The sequence below is a fragment of the Neofelis nebulosa genome, chromosome 9, assembly GCF_028018385.1.
Source record: "Neofelis nebulosa isolate mNeoNeb1 chromosome 9, mNeoNeb1.pri, whole genome shotgun sequence".
Taxonomy (NCBI): Eukaryota; Metazoa; Chordata; class Mammalia; order Carnivora; family Felidae; genus Neofelis; species Neofelis nebulosa.
The window spans coordinates 37777115-37800112 of NC_080790.1; the positions used below are offsets into that span (position 1 = coordinate 37777115).

Genomic DNA, 22998 nt, shown 5'->3' on the forward strand with positions numbered 1-22998 from the left:
TCCTGAAAACTGTGTTTATTTTATTTTTTTATTTTTTTAATGTTTATTTATTACTGAGAGAGAGAGAGACAGAGCATGAGCAGGGGAGGGGCAGAGAGGGGGGTAGACACAGAATCTGAAGCAGGCTCCAGGCTCCGAGCTGTCAGCTGTCAGCTGTCAGCACAGAGCCCGATGCGGGGGCTCAAACTCAAACTGTGAGATCATGACCTGAGCCGAAGTTGGTCACTCAACCAACTGAGCCACCCAGGTGCTCCTGAAAAATGTGTTTAAATAAAAGCATAGATCTTCTAAGGACTCCTTTTCTTCGTTCAGGTCTTTTAATTAACAACTTAATGGTATACTCTGCACCAAATTTATATTGGGAGGTTTATCAGGAAGTTACATTGCTTGAATTCACATGTTTCATTAATATGTTACTGATAAATTCATTACCTGAGTCAGATCATTATAATGCCTGCTTTGAAAATTTTGAGGCTGAAATGATGGGGATTATGTCTTCCTGTGATATAGAAGATTAACACATTATTCATTCACCTCCTTACTACTTTTAAGCAAAATCTTGACCCCATTCAAAGGAATGACCTCAGGAATAATGAGGTGACATTTAAATATACAAATTATGGGAATGTTTGTAATATTAATGGAGGATTGCCTGAAGGATAATGGTTTATTAATTTCTCAGTATTACTGATTTTCAGCTCATTTTTTCTGCCTCAGAACTGTTAGAGAATAAACATCCCCATCTGTGGTAAAATGTATGTATTTGGGTGGAGAGTGTCAAGTTATCTGATTCTCCAAATATATTCCATTCTTCTTTTGGATTCTTGCTTGATTTTTGCAGTGGCATCCTGCTTTCCTGCAACTGTTTTATTTCCCCTTTAGATCTGTTTTTTACTCCCAAAGCTATCTTTCAGAATGAAGATCTAATTATATCACCTTCTTTCCTGGAAACACTTGAGTGCTTTCTCATTTATATTAGAATAAACTCCAAATATGGTCAAAGCTGTGCATGATCTAGAAGCAACCAGCCTAATTTTGAACCAACTTTCCCTTTTTATTTATTATCCAGTGACATTGGCATTGTCTCAGTTTCTGTCTCAGTTCTACACAGAAATTTTGCTGTGTCTGTCTACCAGAGGTCCTTCCCCAGCCCTTTATCTCTTAGGCTAACTCATCACCTCCATTCATTCATGACTTCCTCAGGGAAAGCCTTTCAGACTTCCCTGACAGATGACTTTCTCCTATTCTGTGCTCTCATAGCACTATTTACCTCCTCCATTTACTTGTATGGTTGTTATTTTATATATATTTGTGATTCTTTCATTGATGTCTATCTCCCCCATCACTAGATTAAATACTTCTTGAGAGAAGAAACCATGTCTCTTTCTGGTTTATCATTGTATCCCCACTGAGAAGGTGGTGAATAAATACATGTTAAATGAACAAATGCCCCCCCCTTTCTGTTGGGAGGACTAAAAATTCTTATATACATAAAGTTTTTGAGAATCCCTGCTCTAGATGTTGTGAATTTCATCCTTGGATTAAATCAGAATCTCAGAGGGGTGGGTACTTGGCTGGCTCAGTCAGTAGAGCAAGCGACTCTTGGGTTGTGAGTTCAAGCCCCATGTTGGCTACAGAGATTACTTAAAAAATAAAATAAAATATTTTAAAAAATAGGAACATCAGACAATTGCATACTTGAACAATATTACTTTGTTTCCTCATATAATTGCTTTTTTGCAATTGGATTTTGACTGCAAACCCTTGGTTCAAATTGGGGCATGCTGTAGGTGATAAACTATTGCACTGAAGATAGTGTCCATTGTGTGAAGTTCCATTGTACCAGCTAATAATGTCTTTATGAGCACTCAGGGGAGAAATTTTTCTGGTTTCACTCCTAGAAAAAAAGATGCCTCTCGAGCAACTGGTCTGTATTTGTCTTAGAAGCACTGTTGTCTTGGGGCACCTGGGTGGCTTATTCGGTTAAGCTCAGCTCACGTCATGATGTCAAAGGTTCGTGAGTTTGAGCCCTGGATTGGGCTCTCTGCTGTCAGCCGCAGAGCCCGCTTCAGATCCTCTGTCTCCCTCTCTCTCTGCCCCTCCCCTGCTCTCTCTGTCTCTCAAAAGTAAAAAAATAAAACACTTAAAAAAATTTTAAAAAAGAAGCACCATTTTCTTGTACCTAATCCTTGTTTCCTGAAGGTCAGAGCCAAATTTGCAGCTCACATCTAAAAATGAGTCAGATTTCTGGCATACCCCTGTGTAAACTAATCTTAGTCTTAGCTTCATCTTAATCTTTGGAATTGTAACATATTTTATATTTTGATCAATAAAAGTTTCTATAAATAGCTTTCAAGGAATAATACAATTCACCTGAGGTTTTTTTTTTTTTTTTAAGCTATGAATCTGCTTGCTGGGTGAGAAATGAGTTCACCCTGTCTCTCCATGCTGAAAGTGAAAAAGAGGGGAAAAGTAAAAAAGTTTATTATGTATTAGGAGGAATTCTAGGTTTTATGTTCTGATTGGGTCATTTAGGAACTAGAAATTCTTCCTTTTGATTTTGTTCTGCTGTCACAAAAGTATAGAGATTTCTTTATAAAGAGGTATGAGGTGGGATATGAGAGTATCTGTTAGGCTCAGAGATACAGAGTCAGCACTTTTGTATGCACCTGCTAGGAATTTGGTAGAGTTTTATTTTAGCAGTACTGCCTTAGTCCTATCGGTATAGAACAGTATGCTACATATTCACTGCTGTTATGATTTTTGGAGGAATTGTGATCAAAGGCCTTGGTATTTAGCCTGACTGAATATCAGAGTCCTTTTGTTTTCCTTCTGTTGCAAAATGAATTTTGTACCATCTGATGAAATAACAGCTGTGCAGAAGCATGTATGACTCTGGAGACCAAGCATTGGAATTAGAAGACTGTCAGACAAGTAAGAATAGCCATGACTATTATAAGAAGAGACTGGAAGTTACTTTAGAGTGACCAGATATTCTCTCACTTTGATTAGGAGATCAGATCTTAAAATTCAGACTTCTGAGTCTACTTTTGATAATCAAGTTGTCTTCTCTTTTATTTGAATATACATAGGTCAACTTTCCCTGTGATACTACTCCATGGGCAGCAGGAAACATTAGCAGTAATTCATATTTTTTTCTTGGCTTACCAGCAAGAAATTTAGGACTATGCTGTTATCCACACCACTTAGATCAATGACTTTAGTTTGTTGTAATTCTTGGGCTTTGCAGTATTATTTATCTTTATAGTCAATGTTAGTCACAAATTTTTGATAACATTTGCAAGTTACGTGACCTCTGTAGTTGAAAATAGAGCCCCAATGATTCTAGCATAAAGGGAGTGTCTGGTTTTTTTTTTCCTCCAGATAAATCATTGTTCCTTCAGACACTCCCACAGAAGCATAGTGTTTTGAAGGAGATGGGAAGGAAATATCTGAAATCGTCTAATTATTATATTTTTATATACAGTTGTTATCTGTATATATAAGTTAGATTTTGATGAGGCAAATATGAATAAGGATGATGTTGTTGATTCAGAAAATAAAGATTAAAAGGGTCACATATGTAAAACCATAAGAGGAATTGCTCAAAAGTGAGTAAGAAAGGGATTCTTAGTTGTCTCTGGGATAGAGATAACTTACATAGAGTTAAGCAGAATTTGGAAGGATTGTCATAAGACTATGCAGGATCTTAGGCTAATTAGAATTTAAAATTTTGCCCATATATTTGTGCAAAATCTCATTCTTGAAGGAATTTGTATTTGAGTTGAGGCTTTGACAAATTCTAAGGTTGGCTCAAGTAATGAAACTTGCCATGGCTATAGACAGTCAAAAAGGGATAAGCTGAGTTTCTGCAAACCAAATACATTCCAGAGGCTGTAAGAACCTGTTAGATAGAGGATAAAGATAAAAACACTTTAAATGTTGTAGATATCCATCAGATTTTACCACGGTAGTTTGTAAAGAGAAACTTTTTTTCTGAAACAAATAAGATGAGTCATCTAGGATATAAATGTTCAAGGTCCAATTTGGGGATAAACATAAAATCGTAAAAACTCAGGTGAGGTAACTCTTCCATGGCCCTGGTATGACCAGACAGTATTTCCCTTGAGAAGAAATACCTAGTTTGGGAAGTATAAGGTAGGGAGTTAGGTCAAGGCTTTGTCAAGAGGATCATATGTAAGCTATATAGTTGAGGGAAAAGATCGGAGTAGGCATGGGCAAGCCTATAGCCAAGCAAGTTTTCTGTTAAGCACGCTGACAAATTCAGCCAGTAAAATTCAGTTTATTACTTACATAGACAACAGATCACCATGGTGTCAGCTTCTCTTGTCCATTGTCTCACTGGGTAACACTGAAACCAGATAATCACAGGCAACATGAGTGGTAGGATACCCTGTGTCTGAGGAATGGTGGCCAGGCAGAAGAGTTTAGGGCAGTGGGTGAGAGAGCTTTGTAGCAGCACCTGCCACGACTGCATATATTTCCATAGTCTGGAGTATCATGAGGCATTCTGCCAGAGCTTAGGTCAGCCTGTGGTTAAGCCTGCCTATGTGGAGACATGTAAGGTCGCCAGGGTATGAGTACAGAGCAGTTCTTCTCCATTATCCTTGGTGAAAGAGAAATGACAAGGTGAATTAGAACAAAAGCACGAAAAGAAGTATTACAAGCAATAGTTTCAAGTAGGTTGGAAATTTATGTTCTATTGGTCTTGGGATAAGCAGCCTTCTTCTATAAAGTCATCTGCTTCTCGAATGTAAAGACATCCTGGACATCCTGACAGTCACTTGGTACCTTCTGAGAAATACCTTTTTTCTGGTGATAATATCAGCTTATCTCAGGAAGCTTGTATTTATGAGTAATATCTTTTAATATCATCCATCAGGAGTACGTGTATAGTCTTTTATTGAGGCTTTTGTGTTTCTTCCAGAAGACTCAGTTTCTGATCTGTAGCTTGTAACAGGAGCCTTTAGGCAAGCATAAAGAAAAAGCAGAAACTACCTGTGGAGGTAAGACTGGTTCAGATTAAGTTGTTTTAATAGCAACATTATCAGAAAGGAGAAAAGTAGAATCCTTTATGAAGCAAATCGATTTATAAGGATTTAGTGAATAATTTACCTCAGAATAAGAACATATCATTGGCATTGACCAATTTCAGGGTTTTAAATTTATACCAGTGTATTATGATTTTCTCTAGTTGTCTGCAATCTAGGTAGTTGAATCTAGAGATAAAATATTTTAAAACTTGTTTTTAAAATGATAGCTTTATTGAGATAAAATTCACCTTTTTAAGGTATATGATTCACTGGTTTTTAGGATATTCAGAGTTGTGCAGTCATATGACTATCTAATTTTAGAGCTTAAAAAAAAAAATTCTGGAACATTTTCATCACTCCGAAAAGAAAAACCCCATGACCGCTGACAATCACTCCTCATTCCTTCCTCCAAACTACCTGGCAGTCCCTAATCTACTTTCTGTCTCTATGGATTTGCCTAAGAGATAAACTCGTTTAAAAATAATTTTGTTTGTTAACTGAACAATTATTTACATATCCATAAACATGAATATGTCTCTTCCTAAAAAGGTCATAACCACTCTATTATTTTACATTAATAAAAAGTCATCCATTATAGAATTGACCTAGGTAGGAGTTTCTCTTTTTGACTTATTAATTTTTGAAAAGTATCTTGGGTTTAGTAAATAAAACAGCTTTCATAATATCGTTGAGCTAATTCAAGATCTAGAGAATGCCAAGCACTCTTAACTATATCTACTATCTCTTCCATTTTTGATTCACAGAACTAGATTAGTATCTGATACATTAGTAAGTGCTCAATCAAGAAAGCTTTGTTTTGTTTTGGTGACAGAACTGGAATTAGAATCCGGCTGTCTTCCCATGAAGTTACCTCTTCCCATTACACCACACATGCTTTCCGTTGTGTCCAAAGCTTATTTTTGTAAAACATTTGTAAACAGTTCATAGATGTGGGGATCAGTGTTCTTTATGTCCTTTTTCTATCCTATTTTTTGGAAGCATACAGGAATTCACAAGTTTAAATTTGTTATTGTGTGAATGCTGGCTAAGGAGAAGAAAGAAAAGTAAAATACCTTTCAGTGTTTTTTGTCTAATGATAGATATAAATGCCCCATATTTCACAGTTAAAGAATTTATGTAAAGTAGATCATAAATTCATATGCAGCATTTTTAGCTTGAATACTGAGGTACTTAAATAGCTCTAGTCAAAATGTTAAGCATGAATTAGTGATTTTAAGATATAAAATGATTTATGCTTTAAGGAGCTCAATTTGGAGGAGAAGGATGGTAAAAGAAAGGATGAATGCCCATAGATTTTCTTGGTGCTGTTCAAATTTGATTGTGGTATAAATATAGGCAGTATTCAATTTTTAAATGTACAACTTGATGACTTTTACACATTGATCACCACACAGATCAATATACCGAATATTTCAACACCCCAGAAGGTTCTTTAGTACCCCCTTTTTTTTTTGGTAGTTACAACCCTCCAAGAGGTAATCATAATTTTGGCTTCTGTCACCATAGGTTAGTTTTGCCTTTTCTTGAAATATGTATATAAATGGAATCAAACAGTACTGTCTTGTATCTGGCTTCTTTTACTCATAATTGTGTCTATAAGATTCATCCATATTGTGTATAGCAGTGGTGAATTTGTTTTGCTTTATAGTATTACATTATATAAATAAAGCACAGTGTATTTATCCATTTACTGTTTTTTTTTTTTTACAATTTTTTGACAGTTTTTTACAATTGTGATTAAAGCTACTAAGAATAGAACATTCTGTGCTTATCTTTTCGTCAATATATGCACTCATTTTTCTTGGGCCTTAAGGTTTTATAGTGTTATGAAAGTTTAGAACTTTTTTTGTTAAAATAGAATGCCAAGCCTGCCTTACAAGAAAATTTCAAGTCTGCCTAAATGGATATATACCTTTTTGATTTTATAATAGAAACTGGGGAAAAATAACATTGACTTCACAGCCAATTTTGAGTGGTATCATGTCCCTGTTCTGTAATGCAAGGGTTATGGATATTATAACATTCATTCCTTCAGTGAACAGCAGGGAACCATGCTATGTGTTAGAGATACAGCTATCTATGAAAGACACGGTCATAGTTTACTTTCCCCAACCAATATGTTCAGGTCATTTGAACATAATGTATAGAGCACAGAGATAAAGAAATGAGAATTATTAGGGGAGTGCTTAGGGTGAAACATCTCACCTAAACCTGGGTAGTCAGTGGAAGCATCTCAGAGAAAATGACATCTGAACTGGGTCCTATAGAATGAACTGGACTTAGCCAGGTGTAGGGGCGGGAGTTGGCGTTGAGAACAGCAGTGCAATGAGAGCTTTTAAGACAATGTTTAAAGCTTAGAGACACAAGAAATTGAAAGTAGTTGGGTAAGCAGGGACTCAATTATAAAGGGGTTTTTGGCAATATCAGGTTTTGACATCATTCTTAGGTCAGAAGGGAATCATTGGTACTGTCTTTTTTTATTATGGAAAACTTCAAACACGTACAAAGAGAATAGTAAAACGAATCCTACACATCCCACAATTTGAGCAATTACCAACTCCTGACGAATCTTGTTGATACCACTTTTCCCCTCCCCCAGTGAATAGTTCTAAAGCACATTTGAGACATCATATCATCATTGAAGATTTCGAGCAGGATAGTACATGGTCAGTTTTGCATTTTAGAAATCACATATCCCTAGTAACTTCAAAGTATATTTACAATACGTACACCATAGTTAGTTGCTTCTCATTTGCTTCCGTTATACAGACATTTGTCTTTCTGCACCACCATGTACTATTTATAGCAGTTTGCATTTTTTCAAACTGTATGGAAGCATGATTAAATGCTAAACTTATTTTTTTAAGTTTATTTGAGAGAGAAAGAGCTTGCGCATACTCATGGAGAAGGGGCAGAGAAAGAGGGAGAGAGGGAATTCCAAGCAGGCTCCACTCTTGTCAACAAGGAGCCAGACATGGGGCTCAGTCCCATGAACCATGAGATCACAACCTGAGTTGAAATCAAGAATCAAGACGCTCAACTGACTGAGTCACCCAGGCACCCCTAAACTTATTTTATATATTTATCTTCTTATGAGGATCATTGTTTAATTTGCCTTTAAAGATACTGAATATTTTTGGCTTGTTTAACTATAAAAATGTCATAAACAATATAAAAGTTTGTTTTAGTTCAGTTTCCATGATAGCAAAGATACTAGTATTTGGAAAGTAGAATTCAACTTATGGTTTTACTACAAATATTTTTTTACAGATTCAGATTTAATTTATGATTCTTCTGTGGCTCAGGTTTTGCTATTTATCTACCTATTGAAATCTGTTTCTTATTGAAGTTTACTGTGATGGTGAAAATTAATGTAGATTGCTTTCATTTTAAAACTATTTATGGTTGTTTACACACCACTAAGTTAAAAATTCCTTCCTGTAGTAAGAATGTTTACTTCCGAAAGTATTTTAGTTTAACCTTTGGTTTAGTAGATGGTAACTACTAGCACCGCATTCATGCATTTATTCATTCATTTGGTGAAAGTCAGTGATCTTAATCCAAATCACAGGTTGGCAAATATTTGTTGCTGAAACTGGTTCTTAGATTTTTGGAAGGTTGTTCCAAAAGAAAGGGAGAATTCACAACAGAAACCATATGTGGCCTGCAGGCCTTACAGGAAAAATTTGCCACCCATGGTCTAAATGAATATAACTCAAATTACTGGATGTGCTTATTTTTCTTTTGGAAGTGTTGAAGATTCATTTTCAAATTGACATTTAAAAATAAAAATTTAATTGTCTTCTACAGAGAAGATGGTGAATTAGAAGATGGTGAAATAGATGATGCAGGATTTGAAGAAACACAAGAACAGGAAGCAAAAGAGGATGAGAAGCAGAAAAATGAGAAGGCCTATAGAAAATCAAGGAAAAAACACAAGAAAGAAAGAGAGAAGAAAAAATCCAAAAGGAGAAAACGTGAAAAACATAAGGTTAGTTGAAATCTACTTTTAATTCTTTTAGTAAATTTTTATGAAATATAAAATACTGAAAATTAGTATAAATCATTGCTTATTTTTTTAATTAAAAAAAATTTTTTTTGATGTTTATTTATTTTTGAGACAGAGCATGAGTGGGGGAGGGGCAGAGAGAGAGGGAGACACAGAATTTGAAGCAGGCTCCAGGCTCTGAGCTGTCAGCACAGAGCCCAACGTGGGGCTTGAACCCACCAACCATGAGATCATGACCCGAGCCAAAGTCGGACGCTTAACCGACTGAGCCACCCAGGTGCCCCAATCATTGCTTATTTTATTATAAAACTTATTGATTAGATACTTTTATTTATGTGAGTAATATATTTTCTAAACACAAAGATTATATGAATTATCTCAAAGATTTAAAAATTAAGGTAACTTTTAATGCAAGTTAAAATAAATCTTTTTAATTGATTATAAAAGGTTAAGAAAGTTTTATTCTGTACAGATCTAAATTAGCAGCATTGGCATTGCCATCCATTTATTTATTTATTCATTCATATGTATTATTGTGTGCTTGCTATGGAGATCTCTGTGCTCTGTGTTAAAGTTACAGTAATGAGTGAAACAGTCTCTAACAGATTACATTAAAAGTGGAAGGAGAGGGGCGCCTGGGTGGCTCAGTCGGTTAAGCGGCCGACTTCGGCTCAGGTCATGATCTCACGGTCCGTGAGTTCGAGCCCCGCGTCGGGCTCTGTGCTGACCGCTCAGAGCCTGGAGCCTGTTTCAGATTCTGTGTCTCCCTCTCTCTCTGACCCTCCCGCATTCATGCTCTGTCTCTCTCTGTCTCAAAAATAAATAAATGTTAAAAAAAAAAAATTTATAAAAAAAAAAGTGGAAGGAGAAGACAATAAACATATGAAAATATGATCAAGAAAAAAGAGTAGGGTGCTGGATAGAAAATAATGTAGTTTGGGATAGGAAAGAAAGGATATCTATGCTGATGAGAACTCAGGGAAAAGTTGGCAGCTGTAGTGGGGTAGCTTTTGAAATTCCCCCCATAAAATAGAGCAATAACGATAGCAAAATCTGGGGCACCTGGGTGGCTCAGTCGGTTAAACATCCAACTCTTGATTTTGGCTCAGGTCATTATCATGGCTTGTGAGATCAAGCCCTGCACTGGGCTCTCTGCTGGTAGTGTGGAGCCTGATTGGGATTCTCTCTGTCTCTCTCTCTGTCTCTCTCTGCCTCTCCCCTGCTCGCAAGTGCGATCTTGCTCTCTCTCTTTCTCTCTCAAAATAAATAAATAAATATTTTAAAAAATGAAAGAAACAAGTTACCCTACAAACCTTAAAAATACTAATGGTTAAGGCCAAACTACAGACAGCAACAAGACCAGTATAGGATCAGCAACTGTGCATACTGAAGCAGAGGGAAGGTAATGCGACCTCTAGAAAGCTAATTGCCATCTTATCTCAAATGGAGGGATCCCCCTGCCACTCAACATGAAAAGTCCATAGGCCAAACTGAGAACAGCAGCAGAAAGTGAGAGGGGGCTTTACTAGTTCCAATTCACATGTGAGTGTAAGGTGATCACATGAATTTCAATGATGCTTGAATGGTCTGGGCCTGATGAACTCCTATTACTGATCAACCAAATCTCTCTCTCGGACAGAATCCTATACTGAGAACATAACTGCTCACAGTAGAATCTAAATTAAGAGGACAAGCATATTAGGACCAGGCAAGGAAAGAAATAGATTTAAAAAAATGAGGGAAAGAAGCAAGGGAGGCATATCTCAGGGGATACATAGCCATATTTATTAATACTTCATGCAAACAACAGAACAAATAACCCTAGAGAAAAGATAAAGCCATGATCACATTCCATGTAAGTTACTATTTAAAAGAAAGGGTGAATAATGGAGAGAATATTCTTCCAAAAGAGAAAGAATTCCCACAAAACATATAAAATATTTAACCTAATTTACAAAATGATAAAAAAATTAAGAAAGCAATATAAAGCTGTGATCAAACAGCATAAATACAATTTGGAGGACACATCCTTTGGTCATCTAGGCAAAAAAGACCAAGTCCCTTATTAGGAAAAGAAAATCAGATTTAAAAAAATTATTTATTTTAGAGAGAGAAAGCTCAAGCAGTTGAGGGGACAGAGAGAGGGAGAGGGAGAGGGAGAGAGAGAGAGAGAGAGAGAGGGAGAATCTTAAGCAGGCTCCATGCTCAGCGAGGAGCCCGACGTGGGACTTGATACCATGACCCTGGGATCATGACCTGAGCTGAAATCAAGAGTCAGATACTCAACTGACTGAGCCACCCAGGTGCCCCTAAGAAAATCAGATTTATATAGAAATTTTTGATATCAGTATTTCATGCCAAAAGATGATGGAATGCCATATTTAAATAAGAATTGGTTTCAAGAATTTTATATCCAGCTAAATACTGACCTTCAGATATATAGTCCTCAGAAAAACTATATATGGTAGAACTTAGGAAGTATTGTTATCATGAGCCTTCCTACAGACTCTACTAGAGAACAAGTTTAGATAACCAAAATGACTAGTTGAAAGAGAGGGATCTATATACATGCATATATTTCCTTATAAAATTAAGACTAAATGATGGACGTAAGAGCAGTATATTATGTATCTGTACATTACAACTAGAAAAAAATATCAGGAAAAGCAGAAGAGTATATGGCAAGAAGAATAAGGTTACTGATCGCCTTATAGTTATTAACAGACAGTAAAAGGATGTTGCTTCACATTATTATCCTGGGAATAAAAGAGAGAAAGGAGAAGAGGTTACTGCCAAACTTCAGTATTGGTCCTGTTGGTAAAGAAACAGTATGTGCACCTGGGTGGCACAGGTGGTTAAGCATCCAACTCTTGATCTCGGCTTAGGTCATGATCTCACAGTTCCTGAGTTCTGGTCTGATGGCACAGAGTCTGCTTGGGATTCTGTCTGTCCTTCTCTCTACCCCTCCCCTGCGTGTGTGCTCGCTCTCTCTCAATAAAAAAAAAAAAAAAAAAAAAAAAAAAAAGTATGCATAGAAGGGACAGGGAGTAAGGTTATTGGAAAAAGGCTGTATGAAAAAAATAATTGAGACAAAAATATAAACTTTTCTAAATACCCCAACAATGCAAAATCCAACTCTGTGTACAAGAAAAATATTTTAAAAATGGGTAAAGACATGCGAGGCAAATGCAAAGAAAGAGAAGGCAGAAGTCATAATGTTGATATCTGAGATAGTCAAATTTAGGTCAAAAAGAATTGAAAGAAACAAAGAAGAACATTTTATGATGTTAAAGTTTACAACTCATAATGAAATATAAGTTTATTAATATTTTATATCCCCCCAAAAAGCAACTTCTGAAAAGCAGGAACTATGGGAGCTACAAGAAGAAATAGGAATATAGTAATAACAGGAGATACACCAATATGCCTTTCTTAGATCAATCAAGTGGATGAAAAGGTGGTAAGGATGTTAAAGAGAGATTATAAATAAATTGTAAGCTCTGAATCCTGAGAACACATCATCCTCTCATTATATGGCCACATAGTATGCCTTATAAGCTCCAATTACTTTGATAGAGTGGAAATGTTACAAAAAGCAACATCAAACCACAATACAATAAAACTAGACATTACTAATAAAGTCAAAACAAATGCCTTTTTACTTTATAATTCAAATACCTACTATAAATACCTTGTGGAATATAGGGAAAACAGATTAAAACTGCAGAATTTCATGAAAATAATGAGAACTCTTGATATGTAAGTACTAGTGGAATATGTCTAAAGCAGTTATCAGGAGAAAATTATAGCATTATAGTATTAAAGGCTAGAAAAGTGGCAAATCAAAACAAAAGAAACAAAAAGAAGGACTTTTGATAAAGTTACAAGCAGAACTTAATGAATTAGAATGAAAAGTCAGTAGTTACGAAAAAAAGATCAACAATATATGTATAAATCTTCGGCCAGACTAATCTAGAAAAAAGGGGGGATTGCCTGGCTGGCTCAGTCGGTGGAGCATGCAACTCTTGATCTCAGAATCTGAGTTCAAGCCTCACATTGTGCATAGAGCCTTCCTAAGAAAAAAGAGAATGAAAAGAAAAAAGGGAAAAGCAAAACTAAAACTCACTCTGTTGAAGCTAAGAACTTTCAAAACTAACAAGTTTCATCTCCTTTTTAACAGCCTTTCATTTATCTATTTTCTTTGACAGATAGTTACTTTCAATATTTTGCTTTAAAATCGTTTTTATTTCAAAAAATAAACTTTTTTAAAAAAGTTTATTTATTTTGTGAGAAAGAGCAAGGACGAGGTAGGGGGCAGAGAGAGGGAGAGAAAGAAGAGACAGAATCATTCTCCAAGCAGGCTCTGCACTGCCAGCGCAGAGCTCCATCTTACAAGCTGTGAGATCATGACCTGACCCAAAAAGAGTTGGACTCTTAACCAACTGAACTACCCAGGAACCCCTCAACATTGTGCTCAAAAATCATAACTAGATCACTTAGTTCATTAGATAACATTTTCTACTTTGCATGTTATTGAATGCAGCTGTGTTGTTCAGCTTTCTGCCACTGCATAACAAGAATGTCCCTTCTTCCAGTTTTAATAAGCTATCTCTCACTTTCTTTTAAGTTGCCTCAAAGTCCAAAATTTTGCTAACAATCATTCAAGGCAGTTTATGTATTGTTATTGTTATTATTATCATTATTATTATTTTGTAATCTCTGTCCCCTACGTGGGGCTCAAACTCATGACACAGAGGTCAAGAGTTGCCTACTCCAACTGAGCCAGCCAGGCACTGCTCATTCAAGGCAATTTAGACTTTCACTAAGGCTCTCCTTAAAGTCGTTCCAATATCCATCCACCGTCTGGTAGCAAAATCACTCCTGCCTTTTAGATGCTTGTTATGGAAGCACAGCATTTCCAGACACCAGTATCTTATTAGTTAACTATTGCTGAACAGCATATTACCCCAAACTTAGAAGTTTAAAAGAACAGAGATTTATCTCCCAGCTTTTGTCAGTCAGGAAACTGGATGCAGTTAAACAAGGTGATTCTGGCTCACCTTTTCTCATGAGGTTTCAGTCATCTCATGGCTGGCTCGACAGAGGTAGGATCCTGTTCCGTGGTCACTCACTTGGCTCTTGGTGGGCCTCATCAGTTCCTCACCATGTGGACTTCTCTACAGGCTGCCTCAGTGTCCTCACTGATGTCAGCTGGATTCCCCCAAGGCAGGTGACCCAAGAGTGAGAGAGAAAAAGAGAAAGCATCCAAGATGAAAATTATAGTCTTTTTTATGACATAATCTCAGAAGTGATACACCATCCTTTCTGATATATTCTATTTACTACCTATTTTTAATGTAGTCAAGTTGCTAATTTCAGGTAATAATTACTTATTACTATATATGAGCCACATGTATATATATTTTGATAATAGCCTTCTTAAAGTCAATATGTTTTTTAGCCTCACTTTTTTGGAGTAGCCTGAAGAAACTTCTCCCTTAAGCAGAACCTTCTTTTCCCTGGTGGTTTTTCCTGAAGCACTGTCTTCGTCTGAGCTGTTTCTGTTTTTGTTTTTTTTTTTAAGATTTTATTTTTAAGTATTTTCTATATTAAACGTGGAGCTTGAACTCACAACCCTGAGATTGAGAGTCACATGCTCCACCAACTGAGCCAGCCAGGTGCCCCTGAGTTTCTTCTTAATCAAGTTTTATCCCTTCTGTGATCTTCAACTGAAAGGTTTTCCTTGGAACTGGAGCTGACTTCTGCTAGTGACTTAGCAAACTTGGCTTTTAAATGGACAATAATTGGGGCACCTGGGTGGCTTAGTCGGTTAAGCGTCCGACTTCGGCTCAGGTCATGATCTCATGGTTCGCGAGTTCAAGCCCCACGTCGGGCTCTGTGCTGACAGCTTGGAGCTTAGAGCCTGCTTCACATTCTGTGTCTCCCTCTCTCTCTGCCCCTTCCCTGCTCATGTTCTGTCTCAAAAATAAATAAACATTAAAAAAAATGTTTAAATGGGCAATAATTATTTCAAGCCCTAATTAACAAATAGTAGATAGTTAAGTTTGAAGGATTTCATAGCATAATTATGAAAAGATTGCTTCGTATCACCTATCAAATCAGCAAAAACAGAAATAGCACTACCACAAAACAAAACCTGAAAACATTTAAGAACAAAGTGGAGGAAAAGTTTGTTTTTCTTAAAAGAACCTTTAAGAATTAAAGGGTAAAGGAGGGCACCTGGGTGGCTCAGTTGGTCTAATGTCCGACTTTGGCTCAGGTCATGATCTCATGGCTTGTGAGTTCGAGCCCTGCATGGGGTTCTGTGCTGACAGCTGAGAGCCTGGAGCCTGCTTCGGATTATGTGTCTTGGTCTCTTTCTGCTCCTCCCCTGCTCATGCTCTGTCTCAATCTCTCAAAAACAAACATTAAAAAAAAAAAAAAAAAAAGAATGGGGTAGAGGAAAACAGATCCTTCTATTGTAAAAGCATCCGAGTTCAATTTAGTTCACCTAATTTTTACTGAGTATCTTCGCTGATAAGAACTTTTAAGAATTCTTGAAAAAGAATGCTTAACCTGAGAAGATAATTACTTTGACTACATCGAGATTTGGTGACTTTTTTTAAAGAAATGCACACATATTTTAAAAAGCTGACTCTTGATATCTGCTCATCATTATCAGTTCCTTCTGGTTTCCATTTCACTTTTGTTCAATTTTGGGGGTTAGATTTATTTCATGTTTATAGTTTGGAATGTTTTGGTATCTTTTAGTTTTAGGGTACTTACACAAAAGAATAAGAATTCTAAAGCTATTTTAGGTAAAAATAAATTGATTCATACTCTACTCATGTTCTATGTTCCTCTTTGAGGATCTAGTTTTATTCTTTAGAGATTAACTTTAAGATCACTTTAAGCATAGTGGAGCACAGTTCCTTGGATCACAGGGATGATGATGATAATGTTGCTCTTAAGTCCCTAAGAAGAGGGGAAGATATACTTTTCTTCAGAAAATTTTAGAGAAGTTGGGGTGGTGGTGGCCTGTAGTAGAGCAAGGATTTTTCAGTTAATACTTCAGAACCTACTAGGCTAATACTGTCTATTGGTTGGCACTTCTGGCTGAAACAAGTCTATCTAGTTACTAGTTAAATGTTCTTCCTTTTGCAAATGTAACATAATTGTGTTTTCCCTTTTAGCATAATTCTCCGTCTAGTGATGATAGTTCAGACTACAGCCTCGATTCAGATGTTGAACATACAGAAAGTTCCCACAAAAAAAGAGCTGGTTTCTACAGGGATTATGACATTCCATTTTCTCAGGTATTGCCTTTTTAAAAATGTGGTCAAATATACATAACATAAAATTTACCATTTTAACCATTTTTCAGTATACAATCAGTAGCATTAAGTATATTCACAATGTTGTACAACCATCACCACTATCCATTTCCAGAACTTTTTCATCATCCCAAACAGAAGGTGTGTACCCATTAAATGAGAACATCTCACTTCCCCCTTTCCTGTACTTTCTGTCTTTATGAATTTGCCTACTCCGTAGGCATATAGGTGCAGTCATACTGTATATGTCTTTTTGTGTCCAACTTCATTTATCATAATTAAAAAAATTTTTAATGTTTCTTTATTTTTGAGAGAGTGAGACAGAGCAGGAGTGGGGGAGGGCCAGAGAGAGGGAGACACAGAATCAGAAGCAAGCTCCAGGCTCTGAGCTGTCAGTACAGAGCCTGATGTGGGGCTCAAACCTCGAACTGTGAGAACATGACCTAAGCCGAAGTCGGACGCCCAACCGACTGAGCCACCCAGGCACCCCATCATAATTTTTTAAAGGTTCATCTAACATGTATCAGAATTTCATTTTTTAAGGCTGGATAATATACTATTGTATGGATATATCATATCTTGTTTGTTCCTCTGTTGGTGGACACATGAATTTCTCCCACCTTTTGACTGTTGACTGTTGGACTGTATACCTAAGAGTGGGATTACTAGATCATATAGTAATTCTATGTTTAATTTGCTGAGGAACCACCAAACTGTTTCCCAGAATGGCTGCACTGTTTAACATTTCCACCACAATGCATGGGATTTTCCAGTTTCTCCACATCCTTGCCAAACTCATTTTCTGGGTTTTCTGTTTTATTTTGTTTTGCTTTAGGTTTTCTTCTTCTCTTCTTCTTTTTTTTTTTTTTTTGTTGTTTGTTTGTTTTATAATAGCCATCTTAACACGTGTGAAGTGGCATTCTTTTTGTTGTTGTTGGTAGTTTTTACTTCTTCTTCTTCTTTTTTTTTTAATTTACATCCAAATTAGCATATAGTACAACAATGATTTCTGGAGTAGATTCCTTAGTGCCCCTTACCCATTTAGCCCATCGCCCCTCCCACAGCCCCTCCAGTAACCCTCTGTATGTTCTCCATATTTACAAGTCTCTTCTGTTTTGTCCCCCTCCCTGTTTTTATGTTCTTTTTGTGTCCCTTCCCTTATGTTCATCTGTTTTGTCTCTTAAAGTCCTCATATGAGTGAAGTCATATGATATTTGTCTTTCTCTGACTAATTTCACTTAGCATAATGCCCTACAGTTGCATCCACGTAGTTGCAAATGGCAAGATCTCATTCTTTTTCATTGCTGAGTAATACTCCATTGTGTGTGTGTGTGTATATATATATATACACACACACACACACACACACACACACACATTTTCTTTATCCATTCATCCATCGATGGACATTTGGGCTCTTTCCATACTTTGGCTATTGTTGATAGTGCTGCTATAAACATTGGGGTGCATATGTCCCTTTGAAACAGCACACCTGTATCCCGTGGATAAATACCTAGTATTTATCCAATTGCTTTATCCAATTTATACAGTTGCTGGGTTGTAGGGTAGTTCTATTTTTAATTTCTTGAGGAACCTCTATACTGTTTTCCAGAGTGGCTGCACCAGTTTGCATTCCTACCAGTAGTGCAAAAGAGATCTTCTTTGTCTGCATCCTTGACAACATCTGTTGTTGCCTGAGTTGTTAATGTTAGCCATTCTGACAGGTGTGAGGTGGTATCTCATTGTGGTTTTGATTTGTATTTCCCTGATGATGAGTGATGTTGAGCATTTTTTCATGTGTCAGTTGGCCATCTGGATGTCTTCTTTGGAGAAGTGTCTATTCATGTCTTTTGCCCATTTCTTCACTGGATTCTTTGTTTTTTGGGTGTTGAGTTTGATAAGTTCTTTACAGAACCTGGATACTAACCCTTTACCTGATATGTCATTTGCAAATATCTTCTCCCATTCCTTCTCCCATTGCCTTTTAGTTTTGCTGATTGTTTCCTTCTCTGTGCAGAAGTTTTTATTTTGATGAGGTCCCAGTAGTTCATTTTTGCTTTTGTTTCCCTTGCCTCCAGAGACATGTTGAGTAAGAAGTTGCTGCAGTCAAGATCAAAGAGGTTTTTGCCTGTGTTCTCTTAGAGGATTTTGATGGCTTCCTGTCTTACATTTAAGTCTTTCATCCATTTTGAGTTTATTTTTGCGTATGGTGTAAGAAAGTTGTTCAGGTTCATTCTTCTGCATGTTGCTGTCCAGTTTTCCCAGCACCACTTGCTGAAGAGACTGTCTTTATTCCATTGGATATTCTTTCCTGCTTTGTCAAAGATTAGTTGACCATACGTTTGTGGGTCCATTTCTGGGTTCTCTATTCTGTTCCATTGATCTCAGTGTCTGTTCTTATGCCTGTACCATACTGTCTTGATGATTACAGCTTTGTAGTATAGCTTCAAGTTTGGGATTGTGATGCCTTCTGCTTTGGTTTTCTTTTTCAAGATTGCTTTGGCTATTCAGGGTCTTTTCTGGTTCCATACAAATTTTAGGATTATTTGTTCTAGCTCTGTGAAGAATGCTGGTGTTATTTTGATAGCGATTGCATTGAATATGTAGATGGCTTTGGGTAGTATTGACATTTTAACAATATTTGTTCTTCCTTGAAGTGGCATTCTTATTGTGGTTTTGAGGTATTGCCTTTAAGGAGAGAAATGCAATTTTCAGTTTTATTCTTTGATTTCTGATATTTTGAAAAAATATTTTATATTTTCAGTATGGAAAAAGAGACATGTATACACATGCTGCAGATATTATTTTATTTTATTTTCTGATTATATTTAAATCCAAGCTAGTTAACTAACATATAGTGTAGTAATGGTTTCAGGAGTAGAATTTAGTGGCTTATTACTTACACGTAACACCCAGTGGTCATCCCAACAAATGCCCTCCTTGATGTCCATCACTCATATTTAGCCTGTCCCCCCACCCAACACCCCTCCAGCAACTGTCAGTTCTCTGTATAAGAGTCCCTTATGGTTTGCCTCCTCTGTTTTTATTTTTTCTTCCCTTCTCCTATGTTCATCTGTTTTGTTTTTTAAATTCCTTATATGAATGAAATCATATATTTATCTTTCTCTGACTTATTTTGCGTAGCATAATACACTCTAGTTCCATCCGCATTGTTGCAAATAGCAAGATTTCATTCTTTTTGATGGCTGAGTAATATTCCATTGTATGTATATACCACATCTTCTTTATCCATTTATCATTCAATGGATATTTGGGCTCGTTCCATAATTTGGCGATTGTCAATAGCACTGCTATAAACATTGGGGTGCATGTGCCCTTTGGAATCAGCATTTTTGTATCCTTTGGATAAATACCTAGTAGTGCAATTTTTGGGTCATAGGGAAGCCCTATTTTAAATTTTTTGACTAACCTCCATACTGTTCTCCAGAGTGGCTGCACCAGTTTACATTCCCACCAGCAGTGCAAAAGAGATCCTCTTTCTCCACATCCTTGCCAACATCTGTTGTTTCCTGAGTTGTTCATTTTAGCCATTCTGACAGGTATGAGGTGGTATTTCATTATCGTTTTGATTTGTATTTCCTTGATGGTGAGTGATGTTGAGCATCTTTTTATGTGTCTATTAGCCATCTGGATGTCTTCTTTTGAAAAGTGTCTGTTCAAGTCTTTTGTCCATTTCTTCCCCAGATTATTTGTTTTTTGGGTTTTGAGTTTGATAAGTTCTTTATAGATTTTGGATACTAAGCCTTTATTGTATATGTCATTCGCAAATATCTTCTCCCATTCCGTCAGTTGCCTTTTAGTTTTGTTGGTTGTTTCCTTCACTCTGCAGATTTTTTATCTTGATGAAGTCCCAATAGTTCATTTTTGCTTTTGTTTACCTTGCCTCCAGAGACATGTCAAGTAAGAAATTGCTGCGGCCAAGATCAAAGAGGTAGCTGCCTATTTTATCTTCTAGGGTTTTGATGGTTTCCTGTCTACATTTAGGTCTTTCATCCATTTTGAATATTTTTGTGTATAGTGTAAGAAAGCGGTCCAGGTTCATTCTTCTGCATGTCGCTGTCCAGTTTTCCCAGCACCATTTGCTGAAGAGCCTGTTTTTCATTGGATATTCTTTCCTGCTTTGTCGAAGATTAGTTGGCCATACATTAGTGGGTCCACTTCTGGATTGTCTGTTCTGTTCTATTGATCTATGTGTCTGTTTTTGTGCCAGTACCATACTGTTTTGATGATTACAACTTTGTAATATAGCTTAAAGTTCAGAATGTGATGCCTCCAGCTTTGGTTTTCTTTTTCAACATTATTTTGGCTGTTCAGGGTCTTTTCTGGTTCCATACAAATTTTAGAATTGTATGTTCTAGCTCTGTGAGGAACGTTGGTGTTATTTTGATAGGGATTGTATTGAATATGTAGATTGGTTTGGGTAGTATTGACATTGTAACAGTATTTGTTCTTCTAATCCATGAGCATAGAATGTTTTTCTATTTTTCTGTCTTCAATTTCTTTCATAAGCTTTTTATAGTTTTCCATAAACAGATCTTTTACCTCTTCAGTTAGGTTTATTCCTAGGTATTTTGTGGGTTTTGGTGCAATTGTAAATGGGATAGATTCCTTGATTTCTCTTTCTGCTGATTCATTCTTTGTGTATAGAAATGCAACCAATTTCTGTACGCTGACTTTATATCCTGCGATTTTGCTGAATTCACTTATCAGTTCTAGCAGTTTTTGGTGGAGTCTTTTAGGTTTTCCACATACAGTATCATGTTGTGTCAAAGAGTGAAAGTTTGATTTCTTACTTGCCAATTTGGATGTCTTTTATTTCTTTTTGTTGTCTGTTGAGGCTAGGACAACACTATCTTGTATAACAGTGGTGAGAGTGGACATCCCTGTCGTGTTCCTGACTTAAGGAGGAAAGCTCTGTTTTTCCCCATTGAGGATGATATTAGCTGTGGGTCTTTTGGATATGGCCTTTATGATCTAGAGGTGTGTTCCCTCTGTCCCTACTTTCTTGAGGGTTTTTATCAAGAAAGGATGCTGTATTTTGTCAAATGCTTTTTCTGCATCTACTGAGAGGATCATGTGGTTCTTACTCTTTCTTTTATTAATGTGATTTATCACATTGATTGATTTGCAGATATTGAACCAGCCCTGCATCCCAGGAATAAATCCCACTTAATTGTGGTAAATAATTCTTTTAGTGTACTGTTGGATTAGGTTTGCTAGTATCTTGTTGAGAATTTTTACATACATGTTCATCAGGGAAATTGGTCTGTAGTTCTTCTTTTTAGTGGGGTCTTTGTCTGGTTTTGGAATCAAATAGATTCCATAGAATGAGTTTGCAAGTTTTCCTTCCATTTCTTTTTTTGGAACAACTGCAAAAGAATAGATATTAACTCTCAGATGTTTGGTAGAATTTCCCTGGAAAGCCATGGCCTTGAACTCTTGTTTCTTGGGAGAATTTTGATTACCGATTCAATTTCTTTACTGGTTATGAGTCTGTTTAAGTTTTCTGTTTCTTCCTGTTTCAGTTTTCATAGTTTATATGTTTCTAGAAATTTGTCCATTTCTTCCAGATTGCCCAATTCATTGGCATATAATTGGTTATAATATTCTCTTATTTTTATTTGTATTTCTGCAGTGTTGGTTTTGATCTCTCCTTTTTCATTCTTGATTTTATGTATTTGGGTTCTTTCCTTTTTCTTTTAGATATATCTGGCTAGGAGTTTATCAATTTTTGTTAATTCTTTCAAAGAACCAGCTCCTGATTTCATTTATCTGTTCTACTGGTTTTTTTTTTTTTAATGTTTATTTATTTTTGACAGAGAGAGAGAGACAGGGTATAAGCAGGGGAGGGGAAGAGAGAGAGGGAGACACAGAATCGAAAGCAGGCTCCAGGCTCTGAGCTGCCAGCACAGAGCCCGATGCGGGGCTCGAACTCACAGACTGCGAGATCATGACCTGAGCCAAAGTCGGACGCTCAACCGACTGAGCCACCCAGGTGCCCCTGTTTTTGTTTTTGTTTTTTTTTTAATTTCAATATCATTGTTTTCTGCTCTAACCTTTATTATTTCCCTTCTTTTGCTGGTTTGGGGCTTTATTTCCTATTATTTTTCCACCTCCTTTAGGTGTAAGGTTACGTTGTGTATTCGAGACATTTCATCCTTCTTTAGGAAGGCCTGGATTGCTATATACTTCCTTCTTATGACCTCCTTTGCTGCATCCCAGAGGTTTTGGACTATCATGTATTCATTTTCATTGACTTCTATGTACTCTTTAATTTCCTCTTTAATTTCTTGGTTAACCCACTCATTCTTTAGTAGGATGATCTTTAGTTTCCAAGTATTTGTGGTATTTCCAAATTTTTTCTTGTGGTTGATTTCAAGTTTCATAGTGTTGTAGTCTGAAAATATGCATGGCACAGTATTAATCTTTTTGCACTTGTTGAGGGCTGATTTGTGACCCAGTATGTGATCTGTTGGAGAATGTTCCATGTGCACTCAAGAAGAATGTGTGTTCTGCTGCTTTAGGATGAAATGTTCTGAATGTATCTGTTAAGTCCACC

General features: G+C 36.5%; 1 protein-coding gene across 2 annotated transcripts in view; it reads left to right on the plus strand.

The window, feature by feature from the left end:
* The window catches only part of ZC3H6 (zinc finger CCCH-type containing 6), a 69816-nt gene that overhangs the window by 15508 nt on the left and 31310 nt on the right, over nt 1–22998 (plus strand). For both annotated transcript variants that reach the window (XM_058683296.1, XM_058683297.1), the window contains exons 2-3: nt 8886–9066; nt 16278–16400. In XM_058683296.1, coding sequence (XP_058539279.1) covers nt 8886–9066; nt 16278–16400 — 304 coding nt within the window. The remainder of the gene's footprint in view (nt 1–8885; nt 9067–16277; nt 16401–22998) is intronic.